At 41.8% G+C, this 21,133-nt stretch overlaps 1 protein-coding gene across 4 annotated transcripts in view; it reads left to right on the top strand.

Annotated features, from left to right (window-relative positions):
- Positions 1 to 9,452: 9,452 nt before the first annotated feature.
- The window catches only part of tafa1b (TAFA chemokine like family member 1b), a 115,637-nt gene continuing 103,956 nt past the window's right edge, over positions 9,453 to 21,133 (top strand). For 3 of the 4 annotated variants that reach the window (XR_004843423.2, XR_004843424.2, XM_006784617.2), the window contains exons 1-2: positions 9,453 to 10,046; positions 12,051 to 12,187. Coding sequence is in view for 1 of the 4 variants with exons in the window: in XM_006784617.2 (XP_006784680.1) it covers positions 12,064 to 12,187 (124 nt within the window). In the remaining 3 variants the exon portion in view is untranslated. Of the gene's footprint in view, positions 10,047 to 10,640; positions 10,689 to 12,050; positions 12,188 to 21,133 lie in introns of those variants that run through there. The other variant, XR_015719029.1, reaches the window with a different exon arrangement.

Genomic DNA, 21,133 nt, shown 5'->3' with positions numbered 1-21,133 from the left:
ACAAGTCTTATTAAAATGCATTGCCAGTGCACAATAAACAGTGTAAAAACAATGACTTTCATCCCAGGTGCAAATGATTGACAGATTTTTTTTTTAATCAAGGGTGGGCTGATGAAAGCTCAACTGCTGAGCTCAGTTTCTATAATTTCATAGCTGAGAACGTCAGAAGCTTTCACCACTTTTCTGCCACTTAAAACAAATTCGAAACAGAGCGAGACGCCGCCGACATGATCTAGGGCCGCGGTGATGCACTGCAATTAGCTATGATGAATTGTAAGGCTCTTAGATACTCTGTAAATAATTGATTTTAAAGAGAAACATCAGATGTAGGCATTCCAAAACTACAAGCATCAGTGTCAGCAGGTGATGTATGGAAACCCAGTTAAGAGCCCATTTCCCTCCCATTCCACCGGGAGGGGAGAAGCCGCAGTAAATAACCGCTACATTGCCAGAGGGAGAAATGGAGAGAGTAGAGAGGAGAAAATCCCCTGTACTCGCACAACCTTTCTTTCTCTTTCAGATTCCTGCTTACAATACTTCATGCATTCATTCTCTCCCGCTTCCTTCTTCTGCCCCCCTCATCTCTCCTCTGTGCGTCTCAATCTCCTTTACTTTCTTGCCCTCTCAGTCCTGCTTCTTTTATTCCTGCGTGCCTGGTGGATGATTGCTGAAAGGAAGGTGGAATTGGATGCCTCCCTCAAAGAGCTTTCCTTTGAGACTTGTAGGAGATTTTGTTTTGTTGGAGTGAGTTGTTACAGCTCACTGGCTCACCATCATCCAAAACATCAACTGTCAGTCACGGCCAGCTACGGTCCTTAGGAATACAAAGAGTTGACAACAAGAACATATTTTTTTGTAATCATTTTCTATATAAACTTGTGATATAACATGTTAATTTCATTTTGACACGTTATAGAGGATTTTCACTCCAACATATCCAGTGTTCTGATTTAAGCAATGAGAAAATGTGCTTCTATAATTCTTCTCCAGGTTATACTGACTTTTTCAATTAAATAGCAGTCATTATCTAGATCTGGTGAGTCACTCACTAAATGTGTGTTCTATAACAATGCTTTCAAATACGGCTGAGTCATCCTCAGTATTTTTTTCAATGAAGGGCTGGAAGTTCCTTTCCAGCTCCTGTGAATCACATTGGAAAATGCAGTTCTTTGTGGGTGGAACTCGGGATGTTTGGCATTCAGTGGCTCTCCTCGGGCTTCTCTGCCACATTTGATAGATCATAATTGTCAGCAGAGGGAAAATGTTGAACAGCCTTGTCTCACAGTTGATGAAAAAGGTCACTTCAGTTCCTCCATATTACCCTGACCTACTGAGTCGCCAGCACAGACGGTGGCAGCTGCAGTTTCTGACAACTCAGTTGCCGATCCCTCACTTTGGCCCCCCTGTGTCTCCACAGCCAAGCAACAGAGGGTTTAATCCCTTCCCACAGGTTGAAACCATCTCCCCTCTTATCTTCCTCTCTTTCTGCTTCTCTTTGAGTGATGGACAGGCAGCTTGAGCCATTATGGAAGGCAGCCAGACAGGTCAAAGGTGACTGAGCGGAATAATCCGTTTATGAAACCCTCCTCTACTGCTGAAGTAAAGCTAGCATACGGAAGGTCAGTGTGTAGGCTCTGTCCCTCCTCAGCATCAGCCAGAGATTGTACTGCTCTATTCACTCTCTTACCTTGAGAAGCACACAGCTGGCTTATCGCCCCGGAATTGGCTGTGCAGCATGAATGCAGGAGAAGAGAGAAGCCAGATGAATGTTTAAATGGGCTTAGAGTGTGAATGCCTTAGCGTTTTTACTCTGTCTGCCTGCAGCTTCTCTCTGTCTTCTGTCTCTTGTTGCTCCCTCTCTCCTCTTCCTCTTATCTCAACCTGTTCTTCCACACCTTCTTCAGCCCTGTGTGCAGAGGGTTAAAACACCTTGGTTTTGATCCATGTGTGACCTGGGTGACTGTAACTGAAAGGCTTTGACACTGTAACGCTTCATCCTGATGAATACAGTAAGAAACAGATCAGACCATTAAAGTAATGCTGAACTCGTCTAAGATATGTCTCACAACAATTTTAGCTTTTAAATTCGCACATATAATTTACACGTAACATTTTCAAAGTCCTGCCAGATAAAGAGATAAAATAAGAAGACATGTGCTTCAAAGCTGTTTTATCACTCAGGTTCACAGCCACCAGTCTCGGTGGCCAGGCCACATGTCTGTTGCTGAAATAACAAATTATAAGTCTTTAGTCCAAATATTTCACCTATTCTTAATGCAGCTGTTCACATAATTTTACTGGGAAAATTTGCAGCATTTATTTATTTTTTTAAACCAAGGTCAGTTTTTCCAATTGTTCAGATCAGAATAAACAGATCTGACTCAGTTTCTTACTTTTCTATTTTATAAACATCAGTGCCACCTCATCATAGCTTGATGTTGACTTCATTTTTAAAAATTCAGTGGATTTAGTGTGCATATACGTTACATGGCAAGCTCAAATCCGGTAAATTCAGAATTTCGCAGAATTTAGCACTCTAGCCTCACAGCATGAAGGTCCTGAGTTCAGTTCCACCATCAGGCCGGGGTCCTTCTGTGTGAAGTTTGCATGTTTTCCCCGTGTTTGCATGGGTTCTCTCCGGGTACTCTGGAGATAGGTTAATTGGAAACTCTGTGTCTATGAGTTAGCCTGGTGACAGACTAGTGACCTGTCCAGGGGGTACCCTGCCTCTCAGCCTAAGACAGGTGGGATAGCCTCCACCTGCGACCCTGAAAAGGATAAATGGCAGAGAATGGATGGATGGTTGGATGGATTGGACAATAAAGACAAGAAAGATATCCTGTAAAACCTGACAGAGTGGTTGTTATCATCTGTTACATTATCATTGGCTGTAGGTGTCAACCGCTACATTCCAGCTATTATCATCCAATGTGATCAGTGATTAAAGAGAGAGCAACATAAATTATGCAGACATATAGCATGTATGAAAAAGTGCATGACACGTAGCAAAACCAATAAATGAAATAATTATGAATAATTATCATGAACTGAATTGAATCCCCTAATGGCCAATCACAAGCGCCGATACATACATGGTTATACGATAACGTAAAACCGGGTGTTATTATTTGTAGGTTTTTCATTGGCTTAACTTTTTATATGGTTAGGATTATATCACCACCTGCTGCTTTGGAAAGCTCTCGATGTCGCTTCTTTTTAGCGTTTTTCACACTTTTATTTTGTGGGAATAGCCTAGAATGATTTGATTTGAAACAGGTGCTGAAACACAATTGCAGAGCATGTAGCAACTTAACTCCTCAGTATATCCACACAGTATATAGAAGTGTGGTGTTTTATAAATGATTGCTCAATATGAATCATTCTCCCTGATAAATAAATAAAAATGTCAGTCTTGTATTTTTTAATCATGTTACCATGTAATCTAAAGATAGGGTGTAACTGATAAAGGTCATGGGTAGTTAAAAAATTAAGACACCTGACATCAGGTTTTTCTTTTTCACTGCTAAATAAAAAACTGGAAGATAAAATCCCAAAACCTAGCTGAAAAAATGTAATCAAAGTGTTACTTTTATAGGGGTGGCTGTAGCTCAGGTGGTAGAGCAGGTCATCTACTGGTCGGAAGGTTGGTGGTTCGATTCCTGGCTTCCCCTAGTCTGCATGCCAAATATCCTTGGGCAAGATATTAACCCCAAATTGCTCTCTGATGCATCCATCAGAGTATGAATGTATGTGAATGTTAGCTATAAAGAAACTTAGAAAAATGTGCTTGTGCAATGGGTGAATGCACAAGTTGTGTAAAGTGCTTTGAGTGCTCAGATGAGTAGAAAAGCGCTTTATAAGAACCAGTCCATTTACCATAGGAAAGCATATTTCGTTCTCTTTTCACATTAGGTTATTTAACTTTGATGCTCTAATTGTTAATGTTACTGTTATTGCCTGACTTCTCACTGGCTGTATTCAGGCGTTTTGTTTTTTATTCTATTGTTCATATTGAAATTGTATTCAGATGATAGCTCCTGTCACTACACAATCCCAATCTGTACTGGCAGACAGATTAATTTTAGTCTTTTCAGTAGATTTGTAGAACTCTGGCAGCTGTCAATTTGAGTAAGCAGTGAGCATTTCTGAAATGTTCCAGTTTTGTTGCAGTTGTTTTGTCTCCTTGTTCTCATCAGCATCACTCTTTTTACTGTGCTTTTTTTTCCTCCCGGGGAGTCCCCTGCCTCATCAGTTTAATAGTGGTGTATTGAGCAAAGCATTTCCACAGGTGGTCTCCTTGGGCCAAAAGCCCAACCCCACCGTCCCTGGTCCAATTACAGCAAGAGGGAGAGGACATTTTTATTGGTCTGTGAGGGGACATTTCCATGGCCGCCGTCGTCTCCAGGAGTAGAGGCACCTAGTGCTCAATTACTCCTCCAGCCTGAAACGGCAAGAGAAGGAAACTATACCCTGCTGAGACTTGGTGAGTCCCAGTACATTACCAGACCAGATTTTCTGACCTACTTCAAAACACAAAAAATCCCACAAATTATTTTCACTTCTACCTGTAGTATATGATTAAATATGTGGGGAGTAATATTCCCCAGGAGTTGAACTTTAAGTGTGTAGATATGTGTAGTATTTACGGAGATCATTCGATTATGTTGTCTGATGTTATTACCATTATACAACAGAATACCTATGTAAAAAATGGTGCTGAATAAGCCGTAATTATAAATGTATTATTTTTATTTTTATGAGTGATTTTTTTCTTTCCTTCTTTCTTTCTTTCTTTCTTTTTTTTTTTTTTTTACCAATGCCATTACCTTTGATGTAAAAGCCTGCTTTGTCACAGCTTACTACATGCTGTTAGTCACAAATACAGAGTGACAGCCATGAGGATTCCCAAACATCAGGACACGATACATAATAATATATATGTGTGTCTCTGTGTGTGTGGGGAGATGTGGATATAGAAAACAACTCAATGTAAGGAGGGAGCTGGATAACCAAAATTTTAGAAAACCTTACAAGGCATGAAACTAATTGGTGATCAGAGATAAATGATTGCAGTGCCAGCGTAAGGGCATCTGACTATGGATTATTTAGCCAAGGAGCAGCACACCAATACAAAACTGTAGAAGATCTGTGGCAGAGACATAAACAAATCCAAAGCTCAGTGTCAGTTTTACAGAGATAGGTGATCGATCAGTTGACAGGGATGCTTGACACTCCTTTAAAGTCTCAAAGTCAAGTAGAAATAAATTAGACCCTTCATCAGCATTGGAGCTTTAGCTAAAGAGCACAGAATCCAAATGAGGTCATGTTTGATGCATTCTGATCAGTTTTTAAAGTTTTGACATGGACCACCAGGTGGGTGTACTGCAGAGCAACTTTGTACATCATAAACTGAGGCACTGAAGTTACCATGTTACAGTGGCTGAGAGCACAGGGTGGAGCACGGGGTGGTATCGGTGCCACATATGAGTGATGTGCCAGAGCATTTCCCTTCAACTGTTAACAAAGGCAAGTAGCTGGGCGAGTTCCCTGGCACCTTTTCATCAGCATCAGTGAGGTCTGGTGTCCTGCTTTCAGAAGCCTCAAAAGTGGGGTTCATATTGTAGCTCAGCGTGCCTTGGGAGGATAATATTAAAAATGCCCGGCTATAAAAGGAAATTAGACAAATATCGGGATGGAGTGATGTCAGAAGAATGGACTGAAAGCTCAGTAGTAGACAAAATGTTTGGTACTGTAACAAATGCAGTGTGGCCAATGAGTCAAGATCCATCTTATTAAGGAAATGTTGAATACTAACTTGTGCATGCCAGTTAGAAGCCATGATGGAAATATTCCAGAACCAGGCCAATAAAAATTACAGGTCTTAACTCTAAACCTTGAATTAGTCTAATCTGCCCATCTGGGCATGTCCAGAAAGCTTTCAGTGTGGCTGCTACCTTAAGATCACTCAATGGAAGCCTCATTGATTACTCCTGTAATTATGTCTCTGCGTGCTGGATCTACACTCAAAATGCCATTTCTTCAATTTGATTTTCATTTTAGAAGAAAGAAAAAAAAAGAAATATTACTGCATTTATCCACTGTGTCGCTTGCCTGCAAATGATGGCATGCTAGCTGTCAGCGCGTCAGGAACTCCAGGCTGACAGTCTCAAACCGTGAAGACTGCAAAAACTGGTCTTGATCCTCAGCTGACCTATCGCCTTTAGGTGATGGAAAATTGCAACCCTTCCACTGAAAACTTGTATAAGGTCAAATCAAAGCTGGTGAATCAAAAGAGCTCCAACAAGCAAACAGGCCATAATAAGCGGCTTAGGCAAACACAGCTTAAAATAGAAATGAATTGGATAGATGATGGTAATTTACTCCAGAATCACATGTGTTATTATACTCTGCTGTTTATATAACCGCCTCCTAACAACATACAGTTGTATGCATTTGCTACTGAACAGGAGCAGAGAATCAATAAAAATAACTCAGTTTTACAGGATTAAAATGTGTCTAATTGACTTGATTTCGTCTAGTAGTGAAAATGAGAATGTAATTAGGGCCATAACAAGAAAAAACCCAAAACATTCATCTTTGTAGATACGAAATAATTTGCTTGTGAGAACCAGTATTTCTCTTCCTTTCGGAGTTCATGCTGACATTTTAGTGTTTACTCTCAGCGGTTCTGCTGACACAGGAAAAACAGGATAAACCTAATGCTTCAAAGGCTTATGTTTGGAAAACTGTATATCCACTAACCTTACATTTTACACTTTGCTGTTACAGTAAGGTACCCATGTGAGGAAGTGCACACAAAAGATGCTGTGATAAATGTGAAATAAATTATTACTATATATCAGGTTTCTTTATTTCATTAATCATTTTCTTCCCATTACCATCCATCAGTGAGCAAGAGTGCTGCGGCACAGTTCCTCCAAATGAATTTTCCCGCTTGCCTTAATCTCCTTCTTTTTTCCCCCTGTTCTTTTATTTCCCTTCTTTCCTCTGACTCTCTGTGTCACTCTACGATAACTCTGGAGAAAAGGTTTACTAACACGACAACTTCTCACATCAGATGAAGAAATTCTTTGTTTTCCTAGTCTAAAATGATGAAAAGCACAAAGCTCATTTAATAAAGAGAAGCAGAAAGCTTCTGGGGTGGTGGTGGGGGGCTTAAATTGGCATTTTGGTACAGCTAGCGGGTGCATATTGAAGCTTGTTGGCTGATCTGAAAGGAAGAATTTTATTAGCTAGAGGAAAAAACATAAAGGCGGGGGAGAAAAAAGAGAATGACAGAATGAAAAAGAAGAGGACTGAGAGAGGAATACTGGCAAACGCTGGTGTTTAACAGGTCTGCCCAGATCCAAACACAGAGTTGGCCAGCGACTGGTCGGTTGTGGTTAGGTCTTGGCATGGGCTGCGGCGACAGCTGTTTGGAAATGATGGAAACCCCTGAGAAGGGAGACAGGAAGGAATGAGACTGCGACAACAATCCAGAATTACTGTGAAATTCTGTTGTCCTGGTCCATTCTTCCAGCACAGCTCAGACTGACACAGAATGAAAATCAGGAGGCAGAGACAAAATAACAACGACAGAGAAATAAAGCTATAAATGGGAGACTTGTGTTACACAACGCCGAAAAGAAACCCATAATAACTGGATGCCTTCAGTCCTAAGTTCTCCACTGAGGCTTGTTTGTAGGACTTTCATTTCACGCCTTCATCTTAGTCCAATGGGACAGATCATAAAAGCATTAAGTGCTGAGGACAAAATGAAATCCAAGCATGGGTACTATTAATAATTCTTACACACATGCAAAAAAATAAGCTAATACAAAGATGTACAAATGAGCCTGTTTATTAGTAATCAAGCCACTTTGTGCAAATACGCATTTACAATGTAGACGCACTAATCATTGTGGTAATTACGCTGCAGTTTCTGCCTAATGCGAATCTGGTCACTTAACATGTGGTGTGCTTTACCCAACAGAGATCCAGATGGCAGCGCCACTATTCATAACTGTCTTCCCAATAGATTATTAGAGAACTATGAAAAAACAACAGCAACACATGGCTTTAACTGCATCCACGACATTTTTCAGTCTTAAGACGAGTAATTTTAACAGCTTTTTACCCACTTGCTCCGCACTTTGCATTGCAGGAATAATATCCCCATGTGGCATTTTGTCACACTGTGTGTTTTTTGACTTCAGCCCTTTTCCTGCAGATTTTAACTCTGTGGGGCTGTGTGCATCTGGCTGTCACATCCCACAATGGCGTGTAAAGAACAAGCAGAGGTGATAACACAGCAGCGCAAATAAGTCCAGGATGCCCCGAATCATGGCACCCTGACCAGCAGCTGAAGCGAAAAAAAAAAAGGATAGCCCAAAAATCAGAAAGCTGATTTTTTTTTTTTTTTTTAGCAACAAAGCTCTCATACAGAGAAATAGATTGTTTCACTGTGCTCGCACATCACAGAACGCAAAGTGTAGGAACACGGATCTGAGAATTATCCAGATAGTCATCATCAAGTTCATCTGTATTACTCCTCCGCAGTAACACTCTCTTCACTGTCTGCAAGTTTATTTAGCCCCTCTGAGTATTCTTGTGTGCAGCATACGGTTCACTTGAAATATCACACTATGAGTGAGTCAGTCATGGCAGGTGTGTGGGAGTGGCATATACAATAAATCTCTGGTTAACATTAGGATGGATTAAAGAGGAACTCGTGCTTGTAGAGGAAAATTCAGTATATTGGAGGAAATGGTACTCCACACACTCCATACAAACACACGTGCCACACGTGACCCACACCAACTCACACGCATACAAAAAAAGAAGAAGAAGAAGAAGAAGAGAAGAGATGGGTTTCCTTTAAAGGGAACAGATTTATTGTCATGGCTCTTTCCCATTCAATTTGTTTCAAGGGTGGCAAAATGTTTTCTGAAGGGTTCGTGGTTTAAAAGAAGGAAAAAACAAATCCTCACTGATCACCGGGAAACTAGAGGAAGAGCACAGCCAGCTCACAACATGTAATATGGTGATTGCAGAGCTGAGATGAGGCACCCTGCCTTCTATTAAAAGTGCTGTGCTCGGAGCATTTCACTTTCACCGGTAATTTGCTGGAGGGCAATGACTAAAACAGACGCACTCCCTCTCTCCAACTCACACTCGCAGGCGTGCACGTGGACGCAAACAGATTCAAAGTGAGCTGAAGGCTACACTCGCACGTCTCCCAGTGCTCTGGATGGGAAGCGGGGACGTAAAGAGAGGTGGGTTAATAAAGCATGCCTCATTTGCCGATGAAGTCTTGATGCAGAAGTGGGTAGTCTTGCTTTAAGACGTGTGATCTGACTCTCTCAGCTCTCTCTCTCTCGCTCTCTCTTTCTCTCTCTCCCTTTCTTTCCAGCTGGGCTACATTGTAATACACACACACATGCACACTCACTCACATTCGCTCTCCCTGTCTGACACAGACTCTCTACTTAGAGCGCTGGAGAGAGGACTGAAGCTCACACTATCAGCACTGCTTCTCAATGGGGGGATGCAGCCAAGAGCAGACAGAGCAGTCATTCCACTGGAGCCTTCCGCTGCACGCGTGAGAAGGAGACGACAAGTGAGGAGGGTAAATTAGCTCCCTGTCAACAGAACATAGGAGTTTTACTGACGGAGAAGAGACACTGAAGGAAGGAGAGCACATCTTCACGAATGTGGCTGAGACAGCAGTGACATGATCAGCCTTCCATCCCTCAAATCCTGGCCAGTTTGTAACAAAGACCCCTGGGTGTTTTGCTTTTGGTGACTGTTTGTGTTGCCAAAGGATTTCAAAAAGAACCTGAGCAGCAGGGGTCCAAAAGGATATATAGAAAGGAAAGAACAGCCTTTTTAGCTCCCTTTTGTGCAGTGTTTGGCTTATCTGTTAGTGGAATTTCAGGCTGAAAACCTTGGCTCCCAAGTATGGATGGATTTAAGACTGAGGAGTGAGTCTGCTGGGCAGGCAGTGATTCTGACTGAACTCCTTTGCTTCTGAACACAGCGCTCAGGTAAGGGCGTGGGGGGCTTGAATGGAGCACCTTTGGTGTTTGGGGATGGGGTAGGAGGGCTGTTGATTTAATTCCCCACAGTATACTGCCTGCTGAAAAATGCATCTGGTTTATGTAAAGATATGCAAGAGTCCAAGTAGAAAAGCTTTTCTAGCCTCAAGAAGTTTCCACCTATGTTTAGAATTAGAATGAATAGTTCCACATAGCGGTAGGTGACCTCTCCAGATAAACAGTACAGGAGTAGCAGGCTAATCACTAAACAAATACAGTTCTTGGAAAGATGTGGGCTATTTACAAGCCAGCGGATAAGGGTGAGTGATTTCCTCCCGGTGTATTGCAATCAGGTAGACAGGTCTATGTGTTAGGGAGTCACTGCTTAAACTTGTCTCCGCAGCATTAAGACGAGCGGGCTCATAAAACCGCCTCACTTTGTTAAATCCACGCTGCACGCAGGTGCATCAGGAGGTTATGCGCCCGCAGGTGTGTCTGCTGCTTCTGCTCCGAACCGCGTTTAAAATCTCACGCTAGACTTACCTGTTACGCACAGATGAGCGGCCGCCTCTCTTTTAAGGCGATAAAACTGTGAGAGCCAAACCGGCTCTTGTGAATTCTTTTGTTTCCCGCAAGGAAAACGAGATGCACGTGAGTTTTCCTGTCTGCTTTTCCTCAAAGCTGTTTTGTGTGTGTGTTTTTATTTCTTGAGTTCCTTTAAAATGATACTAATACTCCTCCTCCTTTCGACGATAAACTGTATGTGTTCACATCAGGTGATGTTTTTATTTTTTTGGTCAGAACGTGTCTCCAAGTCTGTGCAATAAACAGCAAAGCACACAAGCGCATTTTTTTTGTTTGAATATATAATAAATGCATCCCGGCAAGAAGAACACGATGGGGTTTTTTTAAATGTTTTTTTTTCTTTTTCTTTTTTAAGGAAAATAAACCCACAGGACCCGTTCATATTTCCACAAAACCGGATTATGATGGATTTAGTGCAGGGGTGGGGATTTACAATGCGCTGTTAATAATTATATGCTTAATTTTCGCTGAATATTAAGCAGCCTCAATGTCACTGAGGGTAAAGAACACATGGGTAACATTTAATACCTTAATGGCTTTAATCTCAGATGTACATCAAACCACCCGGGGGAGGGGGTGGCGGGTTCTGCAAGTGTATTATTAGATCAGAACAGATCATTGGCACTTAATTTGGAAAACTGGAGCATTTAGATTTCTCTTTATTGGCAGGTTTAGTGTTGGTAAAGAGTGTAAAAGGACAGGTAGAATCAAACACTAAATTCATAGTTACATTAGAGTCATGACATCACTTCAGAGCATGCGATTTGTCATTTGGCTGAATACACTAAATTTGCTCCTCAGCCTTATATGTACTAATTCTAAACACACTAAGACACATTTCTTGGTTGGGGGGAGGGGGGGGGGGGTGCTGTGCAGAGAGGCCCTAATAACACCTGGAAAGGAGGAGAGCCTCATTATTCAATAAGGGCTAAGGCGTGTCTCCATATGCTGGCCCTCACCAGCCATTAGGCAGTCGCTGCACAAATCTGCAAGAAGGCTGCCTGTGCTTAGAAACACAGTCTTGCTGTTGTTTTTAATAACTCTGGTTTTCCTAAAAGGGGTGAATCATTCTTACAGTCTAAAAAAAATTGGAGGCAGGGTGGTTTTTTTTCATGTTTCTTTGCTCTCCTTTTTGTGGTGTGATATTAGCATGTTAAAGTTTGTGTTTGACCGCTGGGATTTCCCTCAAAGCCCCTTTGTCGTCTTTTTCTTCCCATTAGCTGTGTTACTTTGGAAAAAAAAAACAAAAAACAGGTGACAGTATTCGACGCGGTGGTCTTGATGTGTGTGGTTGATGTCAGCATTGTTTGTCCTTTGGGCACATGAAATAAACACAGTGTGTGTTGTAAATATATATGGAGACATGCTGTAATACAACTCTGCCCCTGTCCCCCTGTTGTTTCTCCCCCGCGGCGTGCCATCCTGCAGACTCGGCCTTACCATGTCCTGGTTGTTGGCCATGTGGATTAGCCTCGGCTTCCTGCTGCTGTGCCAGGCAACTCTCTACCAGACCATCCAACAGCACCATGTGGCCCGGCCTGGTCGCACTGACATTCTCACCCTGGGTACGTGTGCCTCTTTGTCAGATTTCAGCTTCATAGCACCCTGTTACAGTGAAACATGGTGCCCTCTCCATGGGGCAGCAGTTGTCAGCTTTGGCTGTTTAAAAGGCAACAGCGAGACACTGCTGCAGTATGTCAGGATGATTTGCCACGGTACTGTACAAGATGATTCACTGTGCTCGCAGTCATACAAGATAAGCAAAGACAGCTACCTCTAATCACGTGTTACCCTAGGTTAATTTAATCAAACCTACCTATATACATTTTTTGCAACCTATTGGAGAAATATGGCTGCTATGCCCCATCTCTGTGTGTAGACCTCACCGAGGACGACATCCTTTCAGCACTCCGAGTTAGCTAGTGGAACGATGATTCACAGTCGCGATGTGGAATTCTTGACTACTGCAGCGTGAATCTTCCTGGCACACTGTTACGAATAGGCCAAGCTGTAGAGAGAAATCCCCATTACTGTGCTGGTAGCCAGGGGAGCTTTGATCACTGCGGCTTAGATAGAAATGACAATTATGTTCCCCTCTTTTGCACTGGAAACATTTGGCAATTAAGCCCGACGCCTTGCTGCACTGTAAGGGCAAAAGGGGAGGTAGACAGAGGTGGCTCTAATTCACTGATTACGGAGAAGCTTACCAGAATCGCTTATAGTGTATGTAGAACTGTTACACGGAAGGCGAAGGTTTTTAGAGCAAAGCAAGTGCTTTCCTTAAGCTTCTAACAATAAGTGCGACTTCTGTGCTGAACTCTTGTGCGGAGCGGAGCTTTCTGTGGATGCCAAGCGGCTGTTAAACATTGATGCTATCTTCTGCTTGGTTCCCTTTTGTGTGTGTTGCATTGCCAGGCAAAAAGACAGTAATTGAAGCACAGCAAGTGGAAAAAAAAAATCCAGCATTGAATTCTCTATGCTTGTGTTGAACATTGGTGGCTTTAAGCAGCATGTCAGAGAGCTGGCGTACTTTTTTCTGTGGAATAGCTGACACATGAGAATCCCAGCTATGATAGATAGAAAGTTCTCAAAGTATCCCAGCCGCGTTAATTGGAACAAGACAGTAAGGGATGAGCAATAGAGAGCTCAAAATGAATTTTTTAAAGGCTGCCTTCATTTTTTTTTACCCCCCTTCCCCTTCTCCTCCTCCTCCCTTTTTTTGGGGGGTTTGACTTGTTGGCAAGTCAAGCTTGGTGCCAAAGATGTACAAGGAAGTGCATGGCTCAGTAAATGTCTTTTTTGAATAATGCAGTGATCCCAAAGGGGCTGAGGGGGGAAAAGTAGTGGTTGGCCTCCACACCCTTCCTTGTACATTTAGAAGAGGCATCCAACCACAAGATGGTGATAGGGAAGGGTTTTCCATGTCAGACAGATCAACTCATGCATTTACTGCACCGAGGAGGGTACAGGGATGTAAATGAAGTCTCATCTTTAAGGACATTATGCGGCCTTTCCTCATGGGTGCTGTGGGGATACTGGAGCTGTGTTTAGGGTGCATTTCAGTAGCAAGTTTCAAACATAGAGATGGGTGATTGACCCAGATTTAATTCATGTTACTGGGGTGTTTCTGGTTGGGCCACTCAATTTTGAATAACATTTCTGTGATTCTCACTGAGACGGGTGCATTTAGAGGTTTTCTAGAAAACTTTGAAACTTAACAAACAGAGACAAATAGACAAGTGCAGAACAATGCACTTATAATCGTAGTCTGCCAATGTATTCTGAAGTTTTACAGTCTTAATCAGCAGACTTCCCAGCAGGCATTGTTCTATCACATCTGACTGCTCACAGAATGCATTCCTCTCCAGCTGCTGTTCTCTGACTGGACAATTTACTGTATATCATGTTTTTTGGGTTTTTTTTTTAGAGGATTAAGCTGACATCAATCTTACTCATCCGTGAAGTTGCGTTAACCGATCTAACCAGAACTCCTCTCTCAGAATTGAAATGCTATGATGAATATTTGAATTAGAATTGATTTTATAATTTGAGAAGCTCTCTGGTTTCATTGAGGCCAGAACCCTCAGATATAAATAGATATGGCTATGTAGGACGTGGCAAGAAAGAGATGTCTTGCCTTGAAAAATCCATTGGCTTTCACGCTCTGCTGTTTTCCATAAGCGGATGTTTCTGTGTTTCTAAAGAATGATATCATGTGCTGCATGGTCCTACTGCAAGTTAAGTTTCAGTAGAGCTTTCCTCATGAAGGTCTGAAACATATTTTGTGAATAGAAGTATAATGTTACACTAGACTAACATGCTTTATGTTTGCTATTAAGTCACAATTTTTAAAAGATACATTTCATTGAGATGATGATGCTGAAATTGGAGGTTGGTACCTTTAAAGAAAACAAAAGAAAACATGCCCTGAAATTACTTTGTGTGGCTCTGTGAATGCAGCTTGGCAGACTGCCTGAGAAACTGAGTGGTACAAAAGCTAACAAACAAAAAACCCACAGCAAAGGGGCTGTGTGGGTATATATATGAGGAGGGGAAGTGAAGGTCATGTTATCTTCCAGCCTGTTGAAGCAGCTAACAGTTTTTGAGAAATCAGCTTCTCTGCCTCCTGCAACAGTAACTCACAGCACACGTTAAAATAAGGCACCACAGATTGGGCGAAGATTTCACATTGCACTTGTTTGTTTATTTATTTCTCCAAACCTTTCAGTGACAAATCGCCATAGTCACGGCTGATGCTGCGATTGAGTAACGAGTTGCCCGACTGCTTCGTCACCTGCTCGGGAAGCGCGGCGCCGCACTCTCTCCCGCGAGCCTCCGCTTCACACAGCCTCCCGCGCGTCCTGCTCGTGCGGCTGAAGATTGATGGTGCCCTGATTCTGGGAAGCCAATTCTGGTCTCTCAAGAAATAATCCACTACATTGACAGATGAGCTGAATGTGACATGACACACACAAGCCTGGCTATGCACTCTCCCCACCTGCCAGCACAGTGAGCACAAGTTCTCACTGCCAAGAGTGCTGCTGCACAAACCAGGCCACTCTTGATAAATAGTACTGGTTTTCAGTGTAACCAATTTGCATTTACATTGTCAGTGCATTTGCTGGCAGAAGTTAATGGAGAATTTGTGCCTCCTAATGATAAAATGAAACACGCTCCCTAACGCGTTGTCTGATAAGAGTTTTGTCATTAAGTTATACTTAGCAGGTGCTCTACCTATTTACCCTTGCTGCATGCATGAAGTCAGCGTACAGTTTATAATATATCAATACCAAGAGGGGCAGTCTTGATATAACAGCACCTTAGCCGCTGCTTTGTTTTATTATTTATTATTATTTAAGAGAGACTTGGATCTAATAGAGCAGGTGCAGCTGTAAAACTAACTAGGCTGTTACACCCTGACAGGATCCGGTTTTATTCTCCAAATTCCTCGTCAGCCACAGCGCTGTGGTGTATCTGCATTGTTACAGAACTGCACTTGTACTAATTAAGTTATCTGCTGATCGTCAGAGAAAAAAACAATTGGAATATGAAATCAACTGTGAGTGTCAGCTGTAAATGCACTGATTTTTTTAAAAAAAGTTTATTTTATTTTATTTTTTTCATGGACGTGAAACATGTTACACGTAAAAACACAAAAGGGGGCTAGGATCTAACTGAAAAGGCTGATAAATAATGCAGTGGTGCTGCTGTTATGTTTTTAATCCATTGATCTGAAATGGACTGTAAAGTCTAATCCCAAATGATTGGAATGCATTTTAATGAGCTCATTGTTCAATGTGGCATAATGCTCTGTCGCTGTAGAAGTTTTCTTTGAGGTGGAAAATAAAAACCCCTCCACGTAATTACTTTGATTAGCCAAGATGCATCACACGGTCAAGTAAGAGCAACAGCATAACTGTAAGCAGGGATGTTGGTTAAATTAGGCAGCATGTCTCCAGTTCTGAGAACACATCCTGTCAAAACACCACAGAGCTTAACTCTAACTTTATGTAACACTGAGCTGTATGGAGTTTTCTAGGGAGATGAAAAACAGACGGGATACAGGGTGTTAAACCTAAACTATGAAACTGATTTAGGAAAGCTGCCAGTTTGGTAAATGAGGACAGCACTGACATCTGGAAGCTGTACATATACACAGTATGAACTGATTTTTTATTTAGTTTTTTACTTCAGAAGATTTACAATTTCTCTTGCAGCACTTTGGAACTCTAAGAAATTAACTTCACAGATTCAAGAACTAAACGCACACACAGTTTTTTTTTTTTTTTTTTTTTTTTAAAACTTGGAACTCATTTCCATAGTTGTCACACTCCTCATTACAATAGCTCGGAGTTAGCGGCGCGAACAGGCGGAGGAACGCACAGTGGCAATCTCGTCACTTTGGTGCTTTTGAACATCCGATCCATCCGTGCTACCCACAGGAAGGTAGGGGCGCATAGGCTGCGTTCTCGTCATCGAATCAGCTTTATTTGCATCCTCATTAGACGGTGGGGACTAATTAGTGTGAGAATTTATGGCAAAAGAAAATTCAATGTAATTACAATCACTTGAATGGATGATGCCTTAATCTTATTTTTGCAAAGTGGATGAAAAGGAATTTTTTTTGATCTGCTTGGCAGCGTTGGTGCATTGGTGAATATTGAAATACATCGTAGTACAGTACAAGACACACACACACACACACACACACACACTTAAATCAATTATATGCAAGGTTCTGGTATGACCTCTGATGAAGCTCAGTTTTCTTGTTTGTTAAGTTTTATCTGTTATCTTTTTATTGTAAATGAATATTTAGTCAGTGTTTGTGTCTTTTTTAAAATAGCATTTTTTCCCCAAAAAATAAAAAAAAAGAACCAAAATGTAACTACCGGGTGATGAAAATCATAAATTACATATCACACAAATTCAATTAGAGCCATTCGTTTTGCGAACATGACATCTACAAATCTGGCCTTTTGCCAACAAAGGAAGTGAAATCCTATAATCTACCTCCACATGGGATTATAATTGCTTTGAAAATGGCAGGCTTAGGTGGAGAGCTCATCAGCGCTATGTGATCATTCACATTTTATCACACAGCATGCCCTTCAAGGTAATGAAAGCAACCTTTCTAAAAAACTAGGCAATAACTGCCTGATCATTTAGGTGCCGAGCAGCACTCTCTTCACACCAGTCACCCCCACCGCCGCCGCCACCACCAACTCTTCATCCTCTTGCCGCCCATTCCCCAGCCCACCCCTCCTTCATCTCCTCGTCTCTATCGGCCCTTCAGACGATTTGTCATGGATCAGATGAGACAATTTGTCATGGATTAGTGCACTTAAATGTCTGTGTGATAGTGGAAGCAGTCACTGGAAAAGCTTAGGAATCCTATTACACTGCGTTTTATGGCCGGCAAGAGGGGAGAAAGGACTGGAGGTTGAACTGGTGCTTTCTATCGCCTGTGCACCATTTCTTGACTTTTTTTCTCCCCTCCACACATAATCAGATATTCACTTAGAGGTGAGCTTCACTAATGTGTCAAACTGGAAAAGTAGATGAGCTTCTCTGTGTTCTTTCCTGACTAACCACTTCTAAAAGGACCAAATCTCAGGTAACTGTCAAACTTTTTTTACTTTACAGTCGCATTGTACAATCTGCCTACTGATAGATGTGTCACCAGCTGTGACTTTCTTGAAAATGCCACTTGCGTCTGTTTAATGAATGAATGAATGAATGAAGATTCAGTGCTTCATGTGCCCCCTCGACAAACGTAGTCCGATTCACCTGTGACAGTTCTGCAGTGTCATTGGGATTTATTTACTCAGCGAGCGGTCTTTTGCCATCTGAAGCCTTTAACTGCGTGTGCTCGGGAGTATTTTTCACAATCCTGGAGTGATTAGATGGTAGATTAGATCCTGTTCTTTTCTGATGTTAGATAATTGTGACACACTGAGTGAGCAGGTGCTATCGAGCATGGGTGGCTCACTTCACCAATTATTTTTAAGAATGTGAAGAGCATTAAAATAGACAAGTCTCACATCGCCCAGCTGTCTAGCAGCATACCGAGATACACATCTGTGTCTTATTATCCCACGTTTATCTCAGAGTAGTCCAGTTACATGTAGCACATCCATTCTATTTATTCAAAGCATATAGTTACTATATCATACATCACTGCCATCTTTATTCATACAGTAGCTACGTGCGGCTTCCCGATTGCCTCCGGGCTCCTCGAGCCCTTCAGTAGCATCTCACTGAAGTGAAATGGGTTGCTTATGCTAATGGAGCGAAAAGACACAATGCCAGGTAATTGTGATGCAAAAGAGCTACTCCGCCGCATCAGTTAAAACCACTGCAGGGGACAAATGTTACTCATTCAGTGTTTTGTTTGCAGAGGTCTCACTTTGCCCGAGCAACTCATTTATCCAGTGGCAGTCAAATTAGGTTTGTCTTAACCGTGCTACAGGTCTTCTTCTGGTAAGCCATTCCAGTGAGGCTTTTAAATTGCGCATTGCTTTGTACATGTCGTTGTCGTCACTGTCCGGCAAATGTGAACATACAGCAAACAGAATCTAAAGACGAGTTTCATCCTGTCATGATGTCATCGTCACTGTTTTAGCAATGAACTCGAAGCTCATGCAAAGGAAAGGGCCATTTTATTGATTTGTCCCACCCCCTCAGTTCCCCCTCTGATGGTTTGCAGTGTACACAGATAAAAACATTGCATCTAGTCTGAAGTCTCAATTCTGTTTTCGTTTTATTGAGCGAGCAGCGGTGAGGGAGTTTACCTTTTGAGTGTCTTAAGTAGTTATACTTAAAAATCTTCCTTTAAAGCACATCATGAAAGGTAATGTGAGAATTATTACACAACTTCTGCAGTTTCCTAGTGCTCCATAAAGATTTGTAGGCTCTTTTATCCTATTTTTCCATTTGACAGTATGCAACTTTATTTTAATATATAAACTCAGTAGACACCTAATAAAAGTTGCTGGATCTACTTTTGCCTTCAGAGCTGCTTTAATTCTGTGTGGGATAAATTCAACAAAATGCTGGAAACATGGTCTATTTGGATTTTTGACATGATAGCATCAAAGAGTTGCTGCAGATTTGTCAGCTGCACATCCATGATATGAATCTCCCATTTCACCAAAGGAGCTCTATTGGATTGAGATCTGGTGACTGTGGATGCCATTTAAGTACTGTGAACTCAATGTCATGTTCAACAAACCAGTTCGAGATGATTTGAGCTTTGTGACACGGTGCTTTATCCTGCTGGACGCAGCCTTTTAAAAAATGGGTACACTGTGGTCATAAAGAGATGGACTGTGGCGTATAAGCGATGGGGTGTTGGTCCCAAGGGGCTCAACGTGTGTCAAGAAAATAATTACACAGTAATGCCAAGAGCACCAGCCTGAACCTTTGATACGAGGATCTCTGGTTTCTTTTTATTTATGCCATAGTCTGACGCTACTATCTGAATGTCTCAACAGAAATCAAAACTCATCAGACCTGGCAACATTTTTCCAGTCTTCTGTCCAATTTTGGTGAGTCAGTGTAAATTGTTGCCACAGTTTGCAAATCTAAGTCTGCTGCTGTAGTCCTTCTGCTTCAAGGTCCGATGCTAACTGGGTAAAAAGAAAGGTTGCCAGGTTGTACTTTCTGAGATGCTCTTCTCCGTACTTTGGTTCTAACAAGCGGTGTTTTGAGTTAATCTTGCCTTTCTGTCAGTTCAAAACGGTCTGCTCATTCTCATCTATGGTATATGTGTATAATATGCATTGCAACTGAAATTTCTGAGTTCTAATAATGCTGTTTTTGCATCAGGAAATGGCTTAACTACTGTATGCTACTTTCCCTGCACCAGTAAACAAACAAACAGTGTTTGCTACCAGCTAGTGAATGTAGTGAAGGAATTGCCTGCTAAAATAAGATATCTTCTTCAGATATTAGAGGAGACCAAAACACAATGAATATTGGACTTCAAGTGGACACGAACACCACTCTGAATGAAACCTGTCTTGTTGCCTTCTATATGCACACCTTACTTCTAAACACTCATGCCATATTCATATTTAGACCTTCTGTGTTTCAAAAATTGCTTTCACACTTCTAATAACATGAAATTTCAGTTGCATATTTGTTGCCAGGGAGACTCCATTTTTCAGTCCAGTCCAGTCATTCGAGCCCTGACCGTGGGACAAAAATGGATTATGGGGTTTGGAATTATGGAAACAGAAATCTCTTGCTTGAATATGTCCCCACTTGTCAAACAAATGATTGAAAGTCTGTCTAAATTTTCCACCCGGGATGCTCTGTCAGCATTAGCTGAGGTCTATTTGTCTTGTCTGATGTGTCTGGATGAATCTATGCGACTGCTGGGCCGAGGCACCATCGTATTGTCTTATCACAGCTTTATCTGACAGCAGACGCTCTAATAATGGAAGTTAGGTTGAGATGTCACAGCTAACTATTTATCACCGCTGTACAGAGTAAGACACATGAGATGGACACAGCCAAATGCTTGTATAAACAGACAGGAAATCATATTTTAATCTGCTCCAGCCACTATGTTTTAGAGTTTTCTCGCTATTTTGCATCTCGTATTAATATGCCAGTCACTCATACTGTACACAGTAACAATGGTGACAGACTGCTGAAAAAGAAGGAGGAGAATTAGTGTCCATGGGCCCTGTAGTGTATCTTCATTTGCCACAGTATCTGCAGCACATGTCAGGTTCACTGAACATGGCTCAATACCCCAGTGCCTTTTGGCCAGGAGAGCCAGAGAATGAAGGATGAGGTGGCAATTGCATGTGTCTGTCTCTAGCCTAATGACCCAGCGGAGCTCACTCGCTGCCTCATTCTTTTCTTCTGTGCCCTTTCTCCTGCCCCGGACATCCTGTTTTTATTTATTTGCCCGATCTCTTATTATTCTTATACACATTAGTCTTATTCGTACAGACGCAGGCTCCCCTATATGTCAGTTTCATTTGAGGTGTTAGTAA

This window comes from Neolamprologus brichardi, chromosome 5 (assembly GCF_056152115.1).
Source record: "Neolamprologus brichardi isolate AB-2024 chromosome 5, ASM5615211v1, whole genome shotgun sequence".
Taxonomy (NCBI): domain Eukaryota; kingdom Metazoa; phylum Chordata; class Actinopteri; order Cichliformes; family Cichlidae; genus Neolamprologus; species Neolamprologus brichardi.
This window is presented reverse-complemented; position numbering and strand designations above follow the sequence as displayed.